At 43.4% G+C, this 17,847-nt stretch overlaps 1 protein-coding gene across 5 annotated transcripts; it reads left to right on the top strand.

Annotated features, from left to right (window-relative positions):
- The first annotated feature begins 539 nt into the window (after window positions 1-539).
- Window positions 540-13,425, top strand: C5H1orf162 (chromosome 5 C1orf162 homolog). Of its 5 annotated transcripts, none has more exons than XM_078072608.1 (6): window positions 540-574; window positions 10,914-10,990; window positions 11,784-11,850; window positions 12,331-12,425; window positions 12,686-12,753; window positions 12,899-13,425. In XM_078072608.1, exons 1-6 carry the CDS (start codon window positions 555-557, stop codon window positions 13,058-13,060), a joined length of 489 nt encoding a protein of 162 aa, XP_077928734.1. In that variant the 5' UTR covers window positions 540-554; the 3' UTR covers window positions 13,061-13,425. The 5 variants fall into 5 exon arrangements, with proteins under 5 accessions (XP_077928734.1, XP_035959575.1, XP_035959576.1 ...); XM_036103682.2 differs by lacking the exon at window positions 540-574 and adding an exon at window positions 8,895-8,973; XM_036103683.2 differs by lacking the exon at window positions 540-574 and adding an exon at window positions 8,992-9,146.
- Window positions 13,426-17,847: the final 4,422 nt, after the last annotated feature.

The following is a 17,847-nucleotide window of genomic DNA, read 5'->3' as shown; positions in this document are numbered from 1 at the left end:
ATTGGCCACAGCTTTCCTTCCTTTCCTCCCTGGCTTCTAATACTGTGTGTTTGCTATCACTGCTTCCTCTCAATTTCCTTAGCTGACAACTGTCTGCCTCCTTCCTAAATATTGGTGTTCCTCAGGGTTCTGTCCTATGAATTTTTATTCCCACTCTACAGACTACCTGGACAATCTTAGCCGTCCCCATGGCTTTTACTATCACGAGTATGCTGATGACTTCCTCATCTATATCTCAAATTGTATCAGGCAGGATAGGTTAGGTTAAGTGAGATAAGAAACTATCCCCAAATCTTCGTGTAACATGGAAAAGCTTATTTTTTGCTCATAGAGAATCCACCACAGGTCCAAGTGACCCTCCAGAGAAACTGTCCTCCATATGATGACACAGTGATCCAGCTTCAGAGCCTGCAACCTTACCTTCACACCATGAAATCTTCATGATCGCCCTGCAGGAGAAGGGGTCAGAAGAGGTCTTACTTCAGTGATTAAATGCTTCAACTCAAAGGGAATACATCACTTTCATTCATAGTCTGTTGGCCACAACGAGTCACATGGCACCACCCAAACACAGGTGAGGCTCTGGGCCAGAGGAGAGGAGAACTGGTTGTGGGCCAGAACTAGGAGTGTCTACCACACAAATCTAGATCTCTTTCATGAGCCCCAGGACTGTGTGCCCAGTTACCCTCGCCACATCTCTGCCTGAATGTTCCATGAGCACCCTGAAGTCAATGTGTTGAAGAATAAACACATTATTTGTCCAATCCTATACCCCTTTCTTCTATATCTGCACTATTAGTCAGTGACACAATGCAGAAATCTGGGAGCTACCCTGAGCTCCTCTCTCCCATACCTTCCTCTTACAAGTAATAAATAACTAGATTCATCACCTCTCTGCCCCATCTCTGCTTCCCCATGGCTATTGCCTCTGGTCAGAGCTCTGCAATGGTAAAGGACTTGCCACCCGCTGCCTGGCCCCTCCCCAGCCCTCCTTTGTTCTGCTGCCTAAACCCAATGTGACCATGTTTCTCCTCTTCAGCCATCTCTCCATTCCCTCTAAGGTAAGGTTTGTTTAGGGCCCTCCATTACCTGGTCTTGTCCTTCCTCTCCAGCCTTTCCTCTTCCATTCCCCATCCCCACCTGATCCTCATTCCCCGCTGCAGCAGCCATGGCAAAATACTTGCATTTCCTGGACTGTAACCAACATGACAAAGCATGCCTTTGCTCATGCAGTCCCTCTGCCTGGCATACACTTCCTTCCCCTGCCTGCCTAGAAAATGTGATTCATCTTTCAAGACACAACTCATACATCATCTCCTCTATGATGCTTCTTGTGACACTCAGTCTCCCTCCTTATTGTGTAAGCTCAGCCTTTTCTCTGTTGAATCCCACTCCATCCGGTGCAGATGTCAGCATTGCATCTACAACATTTCATTATGCTGTTTACTCCAGAATTTGGCAGTGCATTTGGTTCATAGTGGGTGCTCAGTTATTGTTGGATTAATTAATTAATTGCCACTCTAAGTCTTGAGCTACTACTGTTTCCCTCTCTGGCTCTTCCTCCTTCAGCCCTTTGGTAACATCTTTGATCTTTTGCCCTTCTGCCCTTCTGCCCTTCCTTGTTCCTGCTACCACTCTCCTAGATATCACTCAAATTCACTTATGTATTGGGCTTGAAAAAAACATAGAAGACACTAAAGAATCCCTTTTTGGAGAAATAACTAAAATCTAATCAAGTCGAAATAAAAAAGGCTACTAATGAGATACTATAAAAAATGGAAGTTCTAACTGCTAGGATAAATGAGGCATAAGAGAATTAATGATATAGAAGACAAAATGATGGAGAATAAAGAAGCTGAGAAAAAGAGATAACTACTGGAGCACAAGGGGAGAATTTGAGAGATAAGTGATACCATAAAACAAAACAGTATTAGAGTAATTGAGATCCCAGAAGAAGAGGAAAGAGAGAAAGGGGCAGAAGATACATCTAAGCAAATTATAGCTGAGAACTTCCCCAATCTGGGGAAGGAAACAGGCATTCAAGTCCAGGAGGCACAGAGAACCGCCCCCCCCCAAAAAAAAATAAAAAATAGGTCAATATCTCAACATGTAATAGTGAAGCTTGCAAATTTCAGAGACAAAGAAAAATCCTGAAAGCAGCTCAGGACAGGAGGTCTATAACCTACAAGGGTAGACACAGACTGGCAGCAGGCCAGAAAGGACAGGCATGATATATTCAGGGTGCTAAATGAGAAAAATTTGCAGCCAAGAATACTATATCCAGCAAGGCTGTCATTCAAAATAGAAGGAGAGAGGGCGCCTGGGTGGCTCAGTTGGTTAAGCGACTGCCTTCGGCTCAGGTCATGGTCCTGGAGTCCCGGGATCGAGTCCCACATCGGGCTCCCTGCTCGGCGGGGAGTCTGCTTCTCCCTCTGACCCTCCTCCCTCTCATGCTCTCTGTCTCTCGTTCTCTCTCTCTCAAATAAATAAATAAAATCTTTAAAAAAAAAAAAAAAAAAAACAAAATAGAAGGAGAGATGAAAAGCTTCCAGGAAAAACAGAAACTAAAAGAAATTGTGATCACCAAACCAGCCCTGCAAGAAATATTAAAGGGGCGATCCTTTAAGCAAAGAGAAAGCCCAAAAGTAACATCAACCAGAAAGGAACAGAGACAATATAGAGAAACAGTGACTGTACAGGTAATACAATGGCACTAAATTCATATCTTTCAATAGTTACTCTGAATGTAAATGGGCTAAATGTCCCAGTCAAAAGACACAGGGTATCAGAATGGGTAAAAAGCAAGACCCATAGGTATGCTGCCGGCAAAAAACTCATTTTAGACCCAAAGACACCTCCAGATTGAAAGTGAGAGGGTGGAAAACAATTTGTCATACTAACGGACATTAAAAGAAAGCTGGGGTAGCAATCCTTCTATCAGACAAATTAGATTTTAAACCAAAAACTGTAATAAAAGATGAGGTAGGATACTATATCATAATTAAAGGCTCTATCCAACAAGAGATCTAACAATTGTAAATATTTATACCCCTAACATGGGAGCAGCCAGTTATATAAACCAATTAATAACAAAATTAAAGAAACACATTGATAATAATACAATAATAGTAGGGGACTTTAAAACCCCACTCATGCAATGGACAGATCATCTAAGCAAAAGATCAACAAGGAAACAAGGGCTTTGAATGACACATTGGACCAGATGGACTTCACAGATATATTCAGAGCATTCCATCCTAAAGCAACAGAATACACATTCTTCTCGAGTGCACATGGAACATTCTCCAGAATAGATCACATACCAGGTCACGAATCAGGTCTCAACTGATAACCAAAATATTGGGATTATTCACTGCATATTTTCAGACCACAATGCTTTGAAACTTGAACTCATCACAAGAGGAAATTTGGAAAGAACTCAAACACATGAAGGTTAAAAAGCATCCTACTATAAAGAATGAATGGGTCAATCAGGAAATTAAAGAAGAATTAAAAAAATTCATGGAAACAAGTGAAAATGAAAACACAACTGTTCAAAACCTTTGGGATGCAGCAAAGGCAGTCCTAAGAGGGAAGTATTAGCAATACAAGCCTTTCTCAAGAAACAAGAAAGGTCTGGAGCTGGAGAAAGAACAGCAAATAAAGCCTAAACCAAGCAGGAGAAGAGAATTAATAAAGATTAGAGCAGAAATCAATGAAATAGAAACCAAAAGAACAGTAGAACAAATCAATGAAACTAGGAGCTGGTTCTTTGAAAGAATAAGATCGATAAACCACTGGTCACTTATCAAAAAGAAAAGAGAAAGGACCCAAATAAATAAAATCATGAATGAAAGAAGAAAGATCACAACCAATACCAAAGAAATATAAACAATTATAATATATTATAAGTAACTATATGCCAACAAATTAGGCAATCTGGAAGAAATGGATGCATTCCTACAGACGTATAAACTACCAAAACTGAAACAGGAAGAAATAGAAAACCTGATAAGAAGAAGAAATAGAAGAAATAGAAAACCCATAACCAGCAAGGAAATTGAAGCTGTAATAAAGAAAATCTCCCAACAAACAAGAGTCCAGGGCCAGATGGCCCCCCAGGGGAATTCTACCAAACATTTAAAGAAGAATTAACACCTATTCTACTGAAGCTGTTTCAAAAAATAGGAATGGAAGGAAAACTTCCAAACTCGTTCTATGAGGCCAGCATTACCTTGGTCCCAAAACTAAAGACCCCACCAAAAAAGAGAATTATAAACCAATATCCCTTATGAACAGGGATGCCAAAATTCTCACCAAGATACTAGCCAAGAGGATCCATCAGTACATTAAAAGGATTATTCACCACGACCAAGTGGGATTTATTCCTGGGCTGCAAGGGTGGTTCAACATTCACAAATCAGTCAATGTGCTTGATCACATTAATAAAAGAAAAGACAACATGATACATAACATTAATAGAAGAAGAGACAAGAACCATATGATTCTCTTAATTGATGCAGAGAAAGCATTTGACAAAATACAGCATCCTTTCTTGATTAAAATTCTCCACAGCATAGGGATAGAGGAACATACCTCAATATCATAAAAGCCATCTATGAAAAGCCCACAGCGAATATCATTCTCAATGGGGAAAAACTGAGAGCTTCCCCCCTAAGGTCAGGAACACAACAGGGATGTCCTCTCTCACCACTGTTATTCAACATAGTACTAGAAGTCCTAGCCTCAGCAATCAGACAACAAAAAGAAATCAAATCAGCATCCAAATCAGCAAAGAAGAAGTTGCACTCTCACTCTTCACAGATGACATGATATTCTATGTGGAAAACCCAAAAGACTCCACCACAAAATTGCAAGAACTCATATAGGAATTCAGCAAAATGGCAGGATATAAAATCAATGCACAGAAATCAGTTGCATTTCTATACACAAACAATGAGACAGAAGAAAGAGAAATTAAGGAGTTGATCCCATTTACAATTGCACCCCAAACCGTAAGATACCTAGGAATAAACCTAACCAAAGAGGCAAAGGGTCTTTACTCAGAAAACTATAGAACACTCATGAAAGAAATTGAAGAAGACACAAAGAAATGGAAAAACGTTCCATGCTCATGGATAGGAAGAACAAATATTGTTAAAATGTCTATGCTACCTAGAGCAATCTACACATTCAATGCAATCCCTATCAAAATACCATCAACTATTTTCACAGAACTGGACCAATAATCCTAAAATTTGTATGGAACCAGAAAAGACCCTGAATAGCCAAAGGAATGTTGTAAAAGAAAACCAAAACTGGTGGCATCACAATTCCGGACTTCAAGCTCTATTACAAAGCTGTCATCATCAAGACAGTATGGTACTGGCACAAAAACAGACACACAGATCAATGGAACAGAATAAAGAACCCAGAAATGGACCCTCAACTCTATGGTCAACTAATCTTCGACAAAGCAGGAAAGAATGTCCAATGGAGAAAAGACAGTCTCTTCAACAACTGGTGTTGGGAAAATGGGACAGCCACATGCAGAAGAATAAAAATGGACCATTTCCTTACACCGTACACAAAAATAGACTCAAAATGGATGAAAGACCTAAATGTGAGACAGGAATCCATCAAAATCCTAGAGGAGAACACAGGCAGCAACCTCTTCAACCTCAGTCGCAGCAACTTCTTGCTAGACACATTGCCAAAGGCAAGGGAAACAAAGGCAAAAATAACTATTGGGACTTCATCAAGATAAAAAGCTTTTGCACAGCAAAGGAAACAGTCAACAAAACCAAAAGACAACTGACAGAATGGGAGAAGATATTTGCAAATGACAGATAAAGGGCTAGTATCCAAAATCTATAAAGAACTTATCAAACTCAACACCCAAAGAACAAATAATCCAATCAAGAAATGGGCAGAAGACATGAACAGACATTTCTCCAAGGAAGACATCCAAATGGCCAACAGACACATGAAAAAATGCTCAACATCACTCAGCATCAGGGAAATACAAATCAAAACCTCAGTGAGATACCATCTCACACCAGAATGGCTAAAATTAACAAGTGAGGAAACGGCAGATGTTGTTGAGGATGCAGAGAAAGGGGAACCCTCTTATACTGTTGGTAGGCATGTAATCTGGTGCAGCAACTCTGGAAAACAGTATGGAGGTTCCTCAAGAAGTTAAAAATAGAGGTACCCTATGACCCAGTAATTGCACTACTAGGGATTTACCCCAAAGATACAAATGTCGTGGTCTGAAGGGGCATCTGCATCCCAGTGTTTATAGCAGCAATGTCCACAATAGCCAAACTATGGAAAGAGCCCAGATGTCCATCGACAGATGAATGGATAAAGAAGATGTGGTATATATATATATAACAATGGAATACTACTCAGCCATCAAAAAAATGAACTCTTGCCATTTGCAATGATGTGGATGGAACTAGAGGGTATTACGCTAAGCAAAATAAGTCAATCAGAGAAAGACAATTATCATATGATCTCACTGATACGTGGAATTTAAGAAACAAAGTAGAGGATCATAGATAAAAAATAAAACGAGACTAAATCAGAGAGGATACAACCATAAGAGACGCTTAATCATAGGAAAAAAACTGAGGGTTGCTGGAGGGGAGGAGGGTGGAGGGATGGGGTAACTGGGTGATGGACAGTAAGGAAGACACGTGATGTAATGAGCACTGGGTATTAAATAAGACTGATGAATCACTGAACTCTACCTCTGAAACTAATAATACACATATTATATGTTAATTAATTGAATTTAATAAAAAAATTTAAATTTAAAAAAAGTGCTCCACTCTTTTTTTTTAAACATTTTAATTATTTGAGAGAAAGAATGAGAGAGAGAGAGCATGAGAGAGGGGAGGGGCAGAGGGAGAAGCAGACTCCCTGCTGAGCAGGAAGCCCGACACAGGACTCAATCCTGGGACTCCAGGATCATGACCTGAGCCGAAGGCAGTCGCTTAACCAACTGAGCCACCCAGGCGCCCCAAAAATGCTCCACTCTTGAACCACACTGATCTTCGGGAAAAACATCCCCTGAATCACAGCAACCAGTCCCAGGCCTGGGGCATTCCCTATGTGGTTCCTTTCTGCCCCCTCCATCCAAACCCCATCCATGCCCCAGACCCCCAGCTCCGGGTCCACCTGCATGCAGCCTTGCCCAATTTCACCAGCTCTGCCGGCTCTGCCAGTTCTTCCTTTTCCCTTGTCTGTGAGTTGCTATGCCCTCTGCCTGAAACTGTCTTCTGGGGCTCCCTGCCTGACCAGCTCTTTCCCATCCTCTGGTTCTCAGTGTCTGCTCCTTGGACAGACCATCTCCACTCATCCATTTCATCTAAAGACCTTCTGCCATCATTTAATCTAGTCTAGCATGGCACTCTGCTTGTGTCCTTCATGGGCATTAACACAGTCTGTAATGTCTGCTGTTTTCGTGTTTATGATTTCTCTTCTCAATTAAACAATAGGCCCCATGAGAAAATTTTCTGCCTTGTTCTCTGAAATATCCACAGCACCTAGTTCACAGTTTATTTAGCAAGTATATGTATTAATGTTTTAAGTATCTTTTTTCAAATTATAGACTGTTTCTTGTTTTCAAATACTACACCAAAAAGAAAAAAATAGCACACGTTTCTTGATTAAGAGATCCAGAGATAGTGATTCTAAATTAAAGGTGGTTTTTTCTCTATTTCAATAGTTTCTTTGAGCTACTGAGAGGATAATCTGATGAGGATTATCCAGTCTGTTCCTTTGATAACTTCGGCCTCATAAGCATAAGAATTCTTGCTTTATTTTCCATAAACTCCATAAATTGAGGACATTCTTTTGTAAAAAGAATAATAATTTCAGGGATTATTTTCTTTTGTCACACTTCTTAAATCCTTAAATATCAGATTTCATTCTCAAGGTACTGTTTTCTTCTAGGGCATACTTATAAGAAACACAATAGAGTAACCAGGACCTCTGTAGTGTTCTTAGAAATTACTATGCTCCAAATTTCTTAAATATCTGTGAATACATGATAGTGAATCTTTCACAAATTCTATTTTGGTTAATATTTCTAAATCCATATGTTTATTTTTCTAAATTCATCCTCCTTTATTTTTCACTACTTCTCTTAAGGTGCAGAATACTTTATTAACATTATTTTATGGATAAATATTTATAAAGAAATGACTCGCCTTCCCTCTGAAGGGATCTCCATAACTCTCTTTTTTTTTTTTTAAGATTTTATGTATTTATTTTGAGAGAGAGAGAGAGCCTGAGCGTGATCGGGGAGGAGGGTCAGAGGGAGAGGGAGAGAGAATCTCCAGCAGACTCCTCGCTGACCGCAGAGCCCCATACAGGCTCAATCTCATGACCCTGAGAACATGACTTGAGTCAAAACCAAGAGTCGGACGCTTAACTGACTGAGCCACTCAGGCGCCCCCAGGGATCTCCATAACTCCCAACACACTTCATGTCTGCCCAGCTAGTACCTCATGCTTGACACTGCTCTTTGTCCCTCCTTATCAGCCTCATCTTTCTGGCTAGAACAAGTGAGATTTGAAGATGCTTGATGACAATGATGAAGCCATATTGCTGGGAACTCCACCTTATCTCGCATGGTGGTTAAATACTTAATAAATACTTAATTAGAAATAAACTTGTCTTAACCCCCTATGTTCTAGTGTTCATGTGTCAAAAGATACAAAAGAAGCTGTTCATGGGATTAAAAAATATATGGTGTTATAAAAAATAATTTATATATATATATATATAAAATGTTGGCCTCAAAGAGGAAGTCTGACCTCAAGTTTGCAACACACAGCTTAATGGGGTAGTAGCAGTAAACCACTATTTCATCATCTCTGAAAAGTAGGCGTAGTCACAGAAGCAAGTGAAAAGTTCAGTCCTAGACGAGTGGCGTCTTATGACCGGATTTTGTCTTAGAAGGTAAATGCATTTACCTCATGCTTTTAATCTAGATGAAATAATCATTCACCCAAAGAAAATGTCATCCAATTTTTAGTGGTTTCTATCATTTTTTTTTTCTGTTTAACTTTATTTGGTGGGGGAAGGGTTGTATTTGAGTGGCTGCACGTAGCTGGTGGATTTTACGGCAATCAGTAAGAGTCTCCCAGGACCGGACAAAACGTGAGAAAGTATATATAGTGCTGTTTCTATTTTGATTTATGCTCTGTCAAATGTTTGGGGTGTTGTTTTCAAATGGAAATGTGTTTCCTGCTTGTCTTGGCCTGGATCTGTAAGAATTTATTTCCCTGCTGCAATGTGCGACGGTTTTGTCTTTCAGAATGGGGTGGCCCAAAAATTTTTAAAGGTGGTTCTAGTAGCATTTTTCTGTGGGATGGTTGTAAATTCAGAGCCACTGATGTGAAGGTTAAGATTTTACAGAAGCCTACGATCCTCTCATCTCCCACGTCCCCAGTGGCGAAGTCCAATATAAATTCATAGGATAAGACCATGCTCTTTTTAGGGCAAACTTATATTTCGATATTTAAAAAATACTGTATATTTTACGGTGCTCTGCAAAGAGCACTGTTGACTTTTAAATTAGAAAAGGAGCAAAAATGCTAGAAAATTGTTACCACTGATGATTCTGCTGCGGATGGTGGGCTTCCTAGTCTCATGTCTCAGAATTCTCACCAGATTTCCCTGTTGGCACTTTATCCTAGATTTATGTTATTTGGTCGATTCTAAAGACTTATTATTGTTGCTATTGTAAGTGGCACATGGCGATGAGGTATCCTTCTCCTGACCCTCCCCATGTCCAAGGACTGGAAATTGATTCACTTTTGAAAGCTGAATAAATAAACACAAATAATAGATGGCATTTATTGTCTAAATAAATTACCTTAAAATACAGCAGGTATAAGCAGAGCCAAAAATTCTTATCATGGGTGTGCCTAAATATGAAGCAAAACTGTGGTTTCCTAACATGGTTTTATTCTTTAAATAAAAGTGGAGACCATTTTTATCAACAACGAAACTGGTTAAGCAAGCTATCGTACATGGCTATAACAGAAACACTTTTCACCACTAAAAATGCTTATAGAAAGTTTTGAGTGGCATGGGAGAGATGTTTATGATTTAAAAAAAACTTAGTAAAAACAACAAAAAAGAAGATGTGAAGTCTCAACTAGCTTTTAGGAAATTCATGGAAGTATAACTAAAAAGAAATACACTAAAATATTAATAATCGTTAGTAGGATTTTGGTGATTTTACTCTGCTGCTTTTAGGTACCTTATACTTTTTAGTACAAATAAATAAAAGGGAAAATACAGAAAAGTTAACATAAGAAGTAGAACCATAGCCTAGATAAGGACACTGACATACTTGAAAAGACAAGTATGTGAACAGAATAAAAGTTCTGATACAGCCTAGAAGAAGGACCTTCACGAGAAAGTGGGTCAAAGGTTACCCAGCACTGCCAGGGAGGAGTGAGGCAAATACTTTAGATCTCTATGATGTTCAATATTAAAATCATCCATTCATCTTCTCCCATACTTAGTTCAATTCAATGCCAAGCAAAACTGTGGTTTTAACTGGCTTTCTCACGTGTTCTGATAGAACACGCTGGTGACACCAACATGTTCCTTATGTCATTTCAGTTTATACATCAGTCTCCTGTGAGTTAGTTGGTGTGAGTCAGTTCTGGACCAATCAGTCAATTCTTGGTCCCCTGCTAAGATCAGATTTGTGGACCTGCAAAGCTGAGGACTGGTTGCTGAGGTGTGGTAGCCACACCATGTAAAGTCCGTGACCACTGTCCTCACTAGAACACCCCCCATGACTAGCCTCTCTCTCATCGATACTGCTCTGGTATTAAAATTACAGTCTCAGAGTTTGCCCCTCTGCTACCTTTCCTTTCTAGGCTTTCAAAGAGGAACATTTTTTATTCTCGGGAAGACAGCATGGGAGGATGGCATTCCAAACCTGAACCCAACAATGGTAAGTCCAGGACAGAAACCATTACCTGCCTCATTACTGAGTTAACGTGGCCTGGATTAACCAGTAACTGTACTAAAGAGGTGCATGGGACAACATTTCTGAAGTTAGAAGAATCAAATTTTATCCAATGCCAGGAAGAGTGACAAGGGGAACCAGGGAGAACAATCTATCCTCCCAAGTTGAGTAAAAGGTGTCTGTGTGCTCAGTACGAGACCAGCTGGGTAGCTTAGGACAATGCAGTTCATTTCCCTTACTGGCCCCCTGTTTATGGCACCAGCCTTGGGAGAGCTCACTGTGGCTGCCTTTGGCTAGTCACTGTTAGAAGCCGCCCTGCAAACAAAGGAACAAACTAAAAAAGGCAGCAGTTTCCAAGGTCAAGTTCCCCAAAACTTTGGGAAATGCTAGTTCTGGGTTTTGCTTTTGGTTCTCCATTCCCTGGCCTTGACATTGTCTGCTTCTGTCCGAGGAAGCTCATCTCCCCGGGGTCCATTAAATCTTGGAGGGAGCGACAGGAGATGTGTTTGTTTGTCAAAGGGGCACATGGAGTGGCAGAAACACGAGGCTCCTCTTCCACGTGGGTAGCTGATTGTTTTCTCAGTTCTAACTCTAGTTTTCACGTTAAAGGATCCAGGATGCGAAACATCGTTCTCTCCTTTTGCAGGGTGGGGCCCTCCACCGTTTACCTCCCCTAGCTCCTTGGACAGGGTGGGGCACCTGGGGACATGTGAGCTGGAAAGACCCAGGGGCTGTGGCAGAGACACTAAGCCCCTTTGTGCTCTCTCATCTCCCGCAGACAGACAAAGTGCCAGCACAGCGGCCCCAACAACTGCCTCTGCCCCCGGCTTCCTGGAACACACCAAGTAAGCCAGCACTCTCCCGCCTATTAATTCACCTTGTACCACATGGCAGTGGATTTTGTGCTGACAGCCTCGTCGGATGAGAGTTGGGAGGCAGGTCTGGGGAAAAGGGACAAGAAACAGTTGAAGAACTGAATCGGTTTTTTATATTTAGAGTGTGGGTCTTAACCCAGAGTGCCCCAGGGTGGGGAGATCCCTCGAGAGATTCATGAATCCCCTCAGCTCATCGATAAACTGTGTGTGAATGGGCTTATGAAGATTTCTGAGGGGCACAGGAGCCCACAGTTTGCATTGAGGCCTCAAACAGTTCTGGAACCCCAAAGCAGAAAGTTGAAAAGCCGTGGATAAGAGTAAAAGTCACCGAACCAGCATGAAAGCTATTTCAGGGATTCACCCGCGGGCGGGAACGGTGACTCTCTGGCCTTTGGCAGAGGCCTTCAGAAAGCCCAGAGGGTCATCTGCTCCCTTTCTTTGCCAAAACAGCATACAGCATTTGATCTTAGCCTTTTTCGCGGGGGTCCTACTGACACTGCTGCTGCTGGTCCTTATCTTCCTCATCAGAAAGAGCTACAGGAAATGTAAGTGGTCCCCGAGAGCTGGGACAGCTCTTCTGGCTCTGACACTGAGAACAGCTGGGCGGGGAGTAAAAGCCTGGTCCCTTACCTTGTCTGCAGACTGAGGACCTGAATCCCTTTGCTTCTCTCCCTGCCCTCCCCGCCCCTCCACTTTTGCCGCCTCCAACACCCACCCCTGCACCCCAGCCTGCAGAGAGAGGCTTCCCATTCCTCCAGGCCCCACTGGTGAGACTTGTCCCTCTCTTTCCTGGCACCTGTGGCAGGTCACTCCAGTCCCTGGGCCCTGAATCCTCCCTTAGACCCTCACTCCAGCCGAGATCCTCCGGCCAAGGTAAGACGACCACACTGCTTCTGGGACACTGGGCACGTGCATCTTCTGACCTCTTTGGTCCTCTGTGACCCCAGCCTCCGAGTGGCTTCTAAAGAGACACCTTCCTCCAAATTGAACTCACTTATTCCTCCTTCTTCCTCTGCAGCTTTCATCCCCGGAGGAAGCACATACCTATGCGAGCATAGCTTTCGAAATCTCAGAAGAAAAGAGTGATCACCTGACCAAGAAACATTCTGCACCCTTGGACCCAGTTGTCTATGCTCCAATCAAAGTGACAGACTCTCCCTGCCTTTCCAATGAGGCTTGATGCCAGTCTCTCTTATTCTCGGCTCCATCTTTATATATCACTTTCCGTTAGGACAAATTCTGGACCACAGCGTGGCCAAACTAGAGCTGGAGCTGTCTGGGTGGGATCTGGAAATGTTCGCCAGCAGTTGTGAAGACCGAGGGGGCGTCCTTCTCGGCCTGAGAAGAGACTGCCCGCCCTCCTGCTTGGACGGACAGCCTGCTAGCCCTTTGGGGGCTGAGACAGCCTCCCTGGTCCCCTTCCAAAGTGTGTGGTACAGAGCCCAGCGCACAGAGTGTTCAGTCAGCGCCACCGACCAACTTGGGAGAAGTCAGCCAGATGGGCAAGTTAGCAAGATTTACAAATAAAAGCAACCCCTCTTGCAATGCTGGCTCCTCCCGCATCATTTACTTGTCTGGTCCTGTCACGCCCAGAGATCCAGAACTCCCCACAGCCAGAAGCCTAACAGAGGTGATGGTACTCCAGAACGAGCTCAGGATTGATCGGGGCCCAGGCTGCGAGCTTGGCACCAACTAGCGGCGGTCTTTTGGTAAGTGTAACTGCTTCCTCATGAAAACAGAACTAATAACATTTACCCCTTCGTGTGAGAATAAGTGAGATGTCATCTCCTGAGGTACTTTGTACATACCAAGAGTTTTACACAAATGTAAGATCCCTCTTGTATAAAGCGCTATTCAAATGTAGAGTCCACCTCTTTGCTATAGCGTAAAAGATACGCAAAGCGATGTTATATGGGAGCTAAAAATTTAAATGTTAACCCCCCCCAAATCCTAATGGATGATCCCACAGACAGTCCCAGTAAAAATACCAATAAGATTTTCTTTTTTTTTTTTTTTAAGATTTTATTTATTTGAGAGAGAGAGAGAAAGCACTAGCAGGGGGAGGGGCAGAGGGAGAAGCAGACTGCCTGCTGAGCAGAGAGCCCAATGCAGGGCTCCATCCCAAGACCCCGAGATCATGACCTGAGCCAAAGGCAGACGCTTAAGAGACTGAGCCACCCAGGCGCCCCCCAATAAGATTATTTTTCATTCAGTAAGGTAACTCTAAAGTCCCTGTGTAGACAATAAACCAGAAAGCAAATCCAGGAAAATGTATAAAAAGAAGCAAAATAATATAGGAAGGCTAGCCCTAACCACTAACTAAAAGTACTATTTTATCAAGCATGACTCATTAAAATGTTTTCATGGTTCATGAGTAAACAAATGGGATAGAATAAGAAGACTAGATATAGATATACATGAGGAAATTGAGAGTATGAGGAAGATGGCATATCTAGTCATTTGGGGGAAATTGGTTTACCCATAAAAGGTGTTTCGACGGTAGGCAGCCATGTGGATGAAAATAAGATCAGATCCACATCTCCCTCCTTAAATCAAAATAAATTCTAGATGCATCAAAAATTTAACTGTAAAAAGTAAAAGCATTAGGAGAGTATATGGGAGAACTTTAAAAATAGAGTGGTCTCCACCTCGGATGTATGACCCAAAGCCAATAAGCCAGAAAAGGTTGATTAACTGGACTTACAAAATACCATTCAAAATGCCAAGCCTGGAAAATATTTGCAAAGCATCTCATAGCCAAAGGGCTAATTTTCTTAATATACTCAGAGCTCCTGTAAGTCAGTAGGGAAAAAAATCAGCAACTCAGTAGAAAAAAAAAAAAGGCACAAAGGATGAGTCTGGGTTAGTCACAGAAAAGGAAATATAAGTGGCTTTTCAAAATATGAGGAGATACTCAAGTTTACTCATAATAAGAGAAATAGTAATTAAGACTCCAATTAGATGTTTTCCATCAATGAAATTAGCAAATTTCAGAAAGTTTGCTAACAAACCGCTTGGGCAGGACTGCGGGGAACCAAGACGCGCATACAACTGCAAGGCAGGCAATTTGGCAAAAGCTAACCATGTTTTAAATCCTACAGCTGCAGATACATCCTGTGGAAAATCACCTGTGTAGTTTAAATTGTAGCATTCACCAAACTGCCTAAAACTTAGTGAGGCTCGTCATAGTCCAAGTATATTCCAAGTGCTTGGCATGTGTTCATGGAAGGCTCACAAAACACTAGCAGGTTACAATTATTATTATTCCCATTTTAGAAGAGAAAAGGAGACACAGAGGGGGCTGAGTAACGTGCCCGAGTTCTCACTGTTAGTAAGTAGGGGTGCTGGGGCTCGGCTCCAGAGTTTGCCCGTTTTTCCACTATGTTCAACTCTGAAACAGTGAAAGAGCAAGAAAGCCCTCAGTGTCTATCCAGAGGGGACTAGCTAATGGAGTCTATGTTCTAGGAAGAAAAGAATCTCTAAGTTATGTTAAATGTAAGGTGCAAGCTGCTGAACAGAATTCTGACTGCTCTGCTCATGTCCAGGAGAGAATGTGTGTGTGCGTGCGTGTGCATGTGCACCGGTATTTGTACATATTTAGTCTCTGAAAGGAAACACCGTCATCTGCTCTCAGTGAATGCCCCTGGGCAGGGGATCTTGATAACCGAGGGACTGAGGGGCAGGGAGGAGAGGAGGTATTTTCCCTTAAAAGCCCTTTTGTAACTTTTGAAGTTCTTCACTTCCCATGTTGAGGATCTTCAGGGAACCTGATACCTGGTGCTCCCATCCCCACCTGAATCCTGAACCGGCTGAGAAATAAGAGGACTTGGCAGATAGAGAACAAAGTACCATATTTATCACACAGCAGGCACTGGAGAAAATAGCATGTATGTGGCTGCAGGGAATGGGCAATCTCCTCCCCTCCCCACATCCGAACCCGTGGCTCAGCTGCACCCCGGGGCGGGGGGCGGGTTGCAAAAGAGATCATGTGTACTTTGAAAGCTGCACGCACAAGGTTAAAAAAGGCAGAAGGAGGGCGGAGCAGGTTCACCCAGAGTCTGACCCATGGACTCACATCAGATGGGGCACTCCTCCGAGGGGGCATCCCTGAGGAGTGTTACCTTCATGGGGCTCAGTCTATAGCGAAGGGAGCGGGAGTGGGAGAAAAGCAGCCTCCACAAATCTCTTTTAACAAGTGTATCAGGTAGTATGTTTAAAAACTGAGGTAGGGAGGGGTGCCTGGGTGGCTCAGTTGGTTAAGCGACTGCCTTCGGCTCAGGTCATGATCCTGGAGTCCCTGGATCGAGTCCCGCATCGGGCTCCCTGCTCGGCAGGGAGCCTGCTTCTCCCTCTGACCCTCCCCCCTCTCATGTGCTCTCTCTCTCTCTCTCATTCTGTCTCAAATAAATAAATAAAATCTTTAAAAAAAAAAAAAAAACTGAGGTAGGGAAATTCAAGTTCAAAGAGATCAAATAATGTAGCCACTGTCTCCCAGCGAATAGGGGGCAGAGCAACACTTCATCCAGTCCTCTGACTTCCGATCCCCTGCATCTCACCTGCACACCAAGCTGCCCCACCCAGAGCAGGCCGAGTGGGCAGAGAACTTGCAAGGGAAAGTCAGGGGACCTGATCGAGAGAGCTCTTGACCGCTGGATTTTGAGCAGACGGTGGAAGAGTGGGCCCAGTGTGGGAGCGAACGGGCCAAGGAGAAACACGGTTTGGGGACATGGTCTCGTGAAGAGGCCACAGCACAGCAGAGTGGCCGCCCTGGGAGGGCAGCAGAGCTCTTCTGTCGTTGGCTGGGGGAAGTGCCTCAGGGAGGCCGCTCTAGCTTTCACCGGTTCCCAGATTCTGGGCCTACAGCACACAACACTACCGATCTTGAAGTTAGAAGCCACGTCAGCTTTCCAGTTGAGAGCTAGTGCTTGCTCAAGGGCTCCGAGAGGAGTAAGCATCGTCCTAGGGCCACCCTCTTGGACATGAAATACCACACTAACTGCCCTTCCCTCTGTTTCCTTGAAGCTTTCTATTTTTAACAAGAGGCCTACACTTACAGAGTTTTGGGTTTTGTCTCCCTACCATGAAAACTGGTGTGCCCGTAGTCTTGCTGGAGGGTGAAATGAGTAATTAAATAATTGACCGTAGATTTAGAAGGTCTTCGCCAGGGAAGGGAAGAAGAAAAGGCTCTAGAACCCTGGTTTGTGGAATCAGAACAAACCTGTAGGATTCTCAGGGGAAATGGTTCTCCAGATACATAAGTATAAACCCTGCACGACAACTATAGGTGTCTTCATGTATCGTGGAAGATTGACGCCTGCTCTCTTGCCTTGGACAGGAGCATGGCCTAAGGGAGCCCAGACCGGTTTTGCTGTTTGTAGAACCAGTGGGTTTGTCCTTCAATACGTGGCCACGGAGGAGGGACTGGAGTTGTTTTGTGGCTGAGGAAAAAGGCAGCACTTTTGATGTTCTTGAATCTGGGACTCTGGGAGGGAGGGGGACTGGTCACAGGAAACAAGGAGCTGGCAGGAATGGGATGGTCCCCTCACCCCCGCCCCTTCCCATCAGGCTGCTGAGTAGCTTCAAGTTCCCCACCGCTGGAGGGGTTGGCGTGGAAACTGAAGGAACCGTGTTCATGAAAGACGCTGTGAGAGCCTAGACCAAAACGTGCAGAGCAGGTGCAGAATCGTGACAAGAGCCAGTCTCCTTGCCCCCGCCCTGCACCGACCCCGGGGCCGCCAAGCATCCTGAGTGCTGAGACTGGCCGGGACTCTTGCTTATAAGACACCAGAAGAGCGGGGTTTTTATAAGGGCAATAGAGGCAGGGATGGGGAGCCCCTGGGAACTCTCTGAAATAGCAGGGAAGACTTCACTTGGGTTGGGAAGGTGCAGACATGCAGGTGGGAGTTCTGGTGTTTACGGACAGTATAGCCTCCCTTGTACCCACAGCTGCTGATGCCTCCCTCGGTC

Source organism: Halichoerus grypus, chromosome 5, assembly GCF_964656455.1.
Source record: "Halichoerus grypus chromosome 5, mHalGry1.hap1.1, whole genome shotgun sequence".
NCBI lineage: Eukaryota > Metazoa > Chordata > Mammalia > Carnivora > Phocidae > Halichoerus > Halichoerus grypus.
The sequence above is the reverse complement of the archived record's forward strand: the minus strand, read 5'-3'. Positions and strand labels throughout refer to the sequence as shown.

Bases quoted from the DNA above. Each gene is read 5' to 3' on its own strand.
- C5H1orf162 (XM_036103682.2), top strand. From the start codon at position 8,951: ATGACCGGATTTTGTCTTAGAAG. The intron at 10,991-11,783 runs GTAAGTCCAGGA...CATCTCCCGCAG, and splicing joins CAAACCTGAACCCAACAATG to ACAGACAAAGTGCCAGCACA. The intron at 11,851-12,330 runs GTAAGCCAGCAC...TTGCCAAAACAG, and splicing joins GGCTTCCTGGAACACACCAA to CATACAGCATTTGATCTTAG.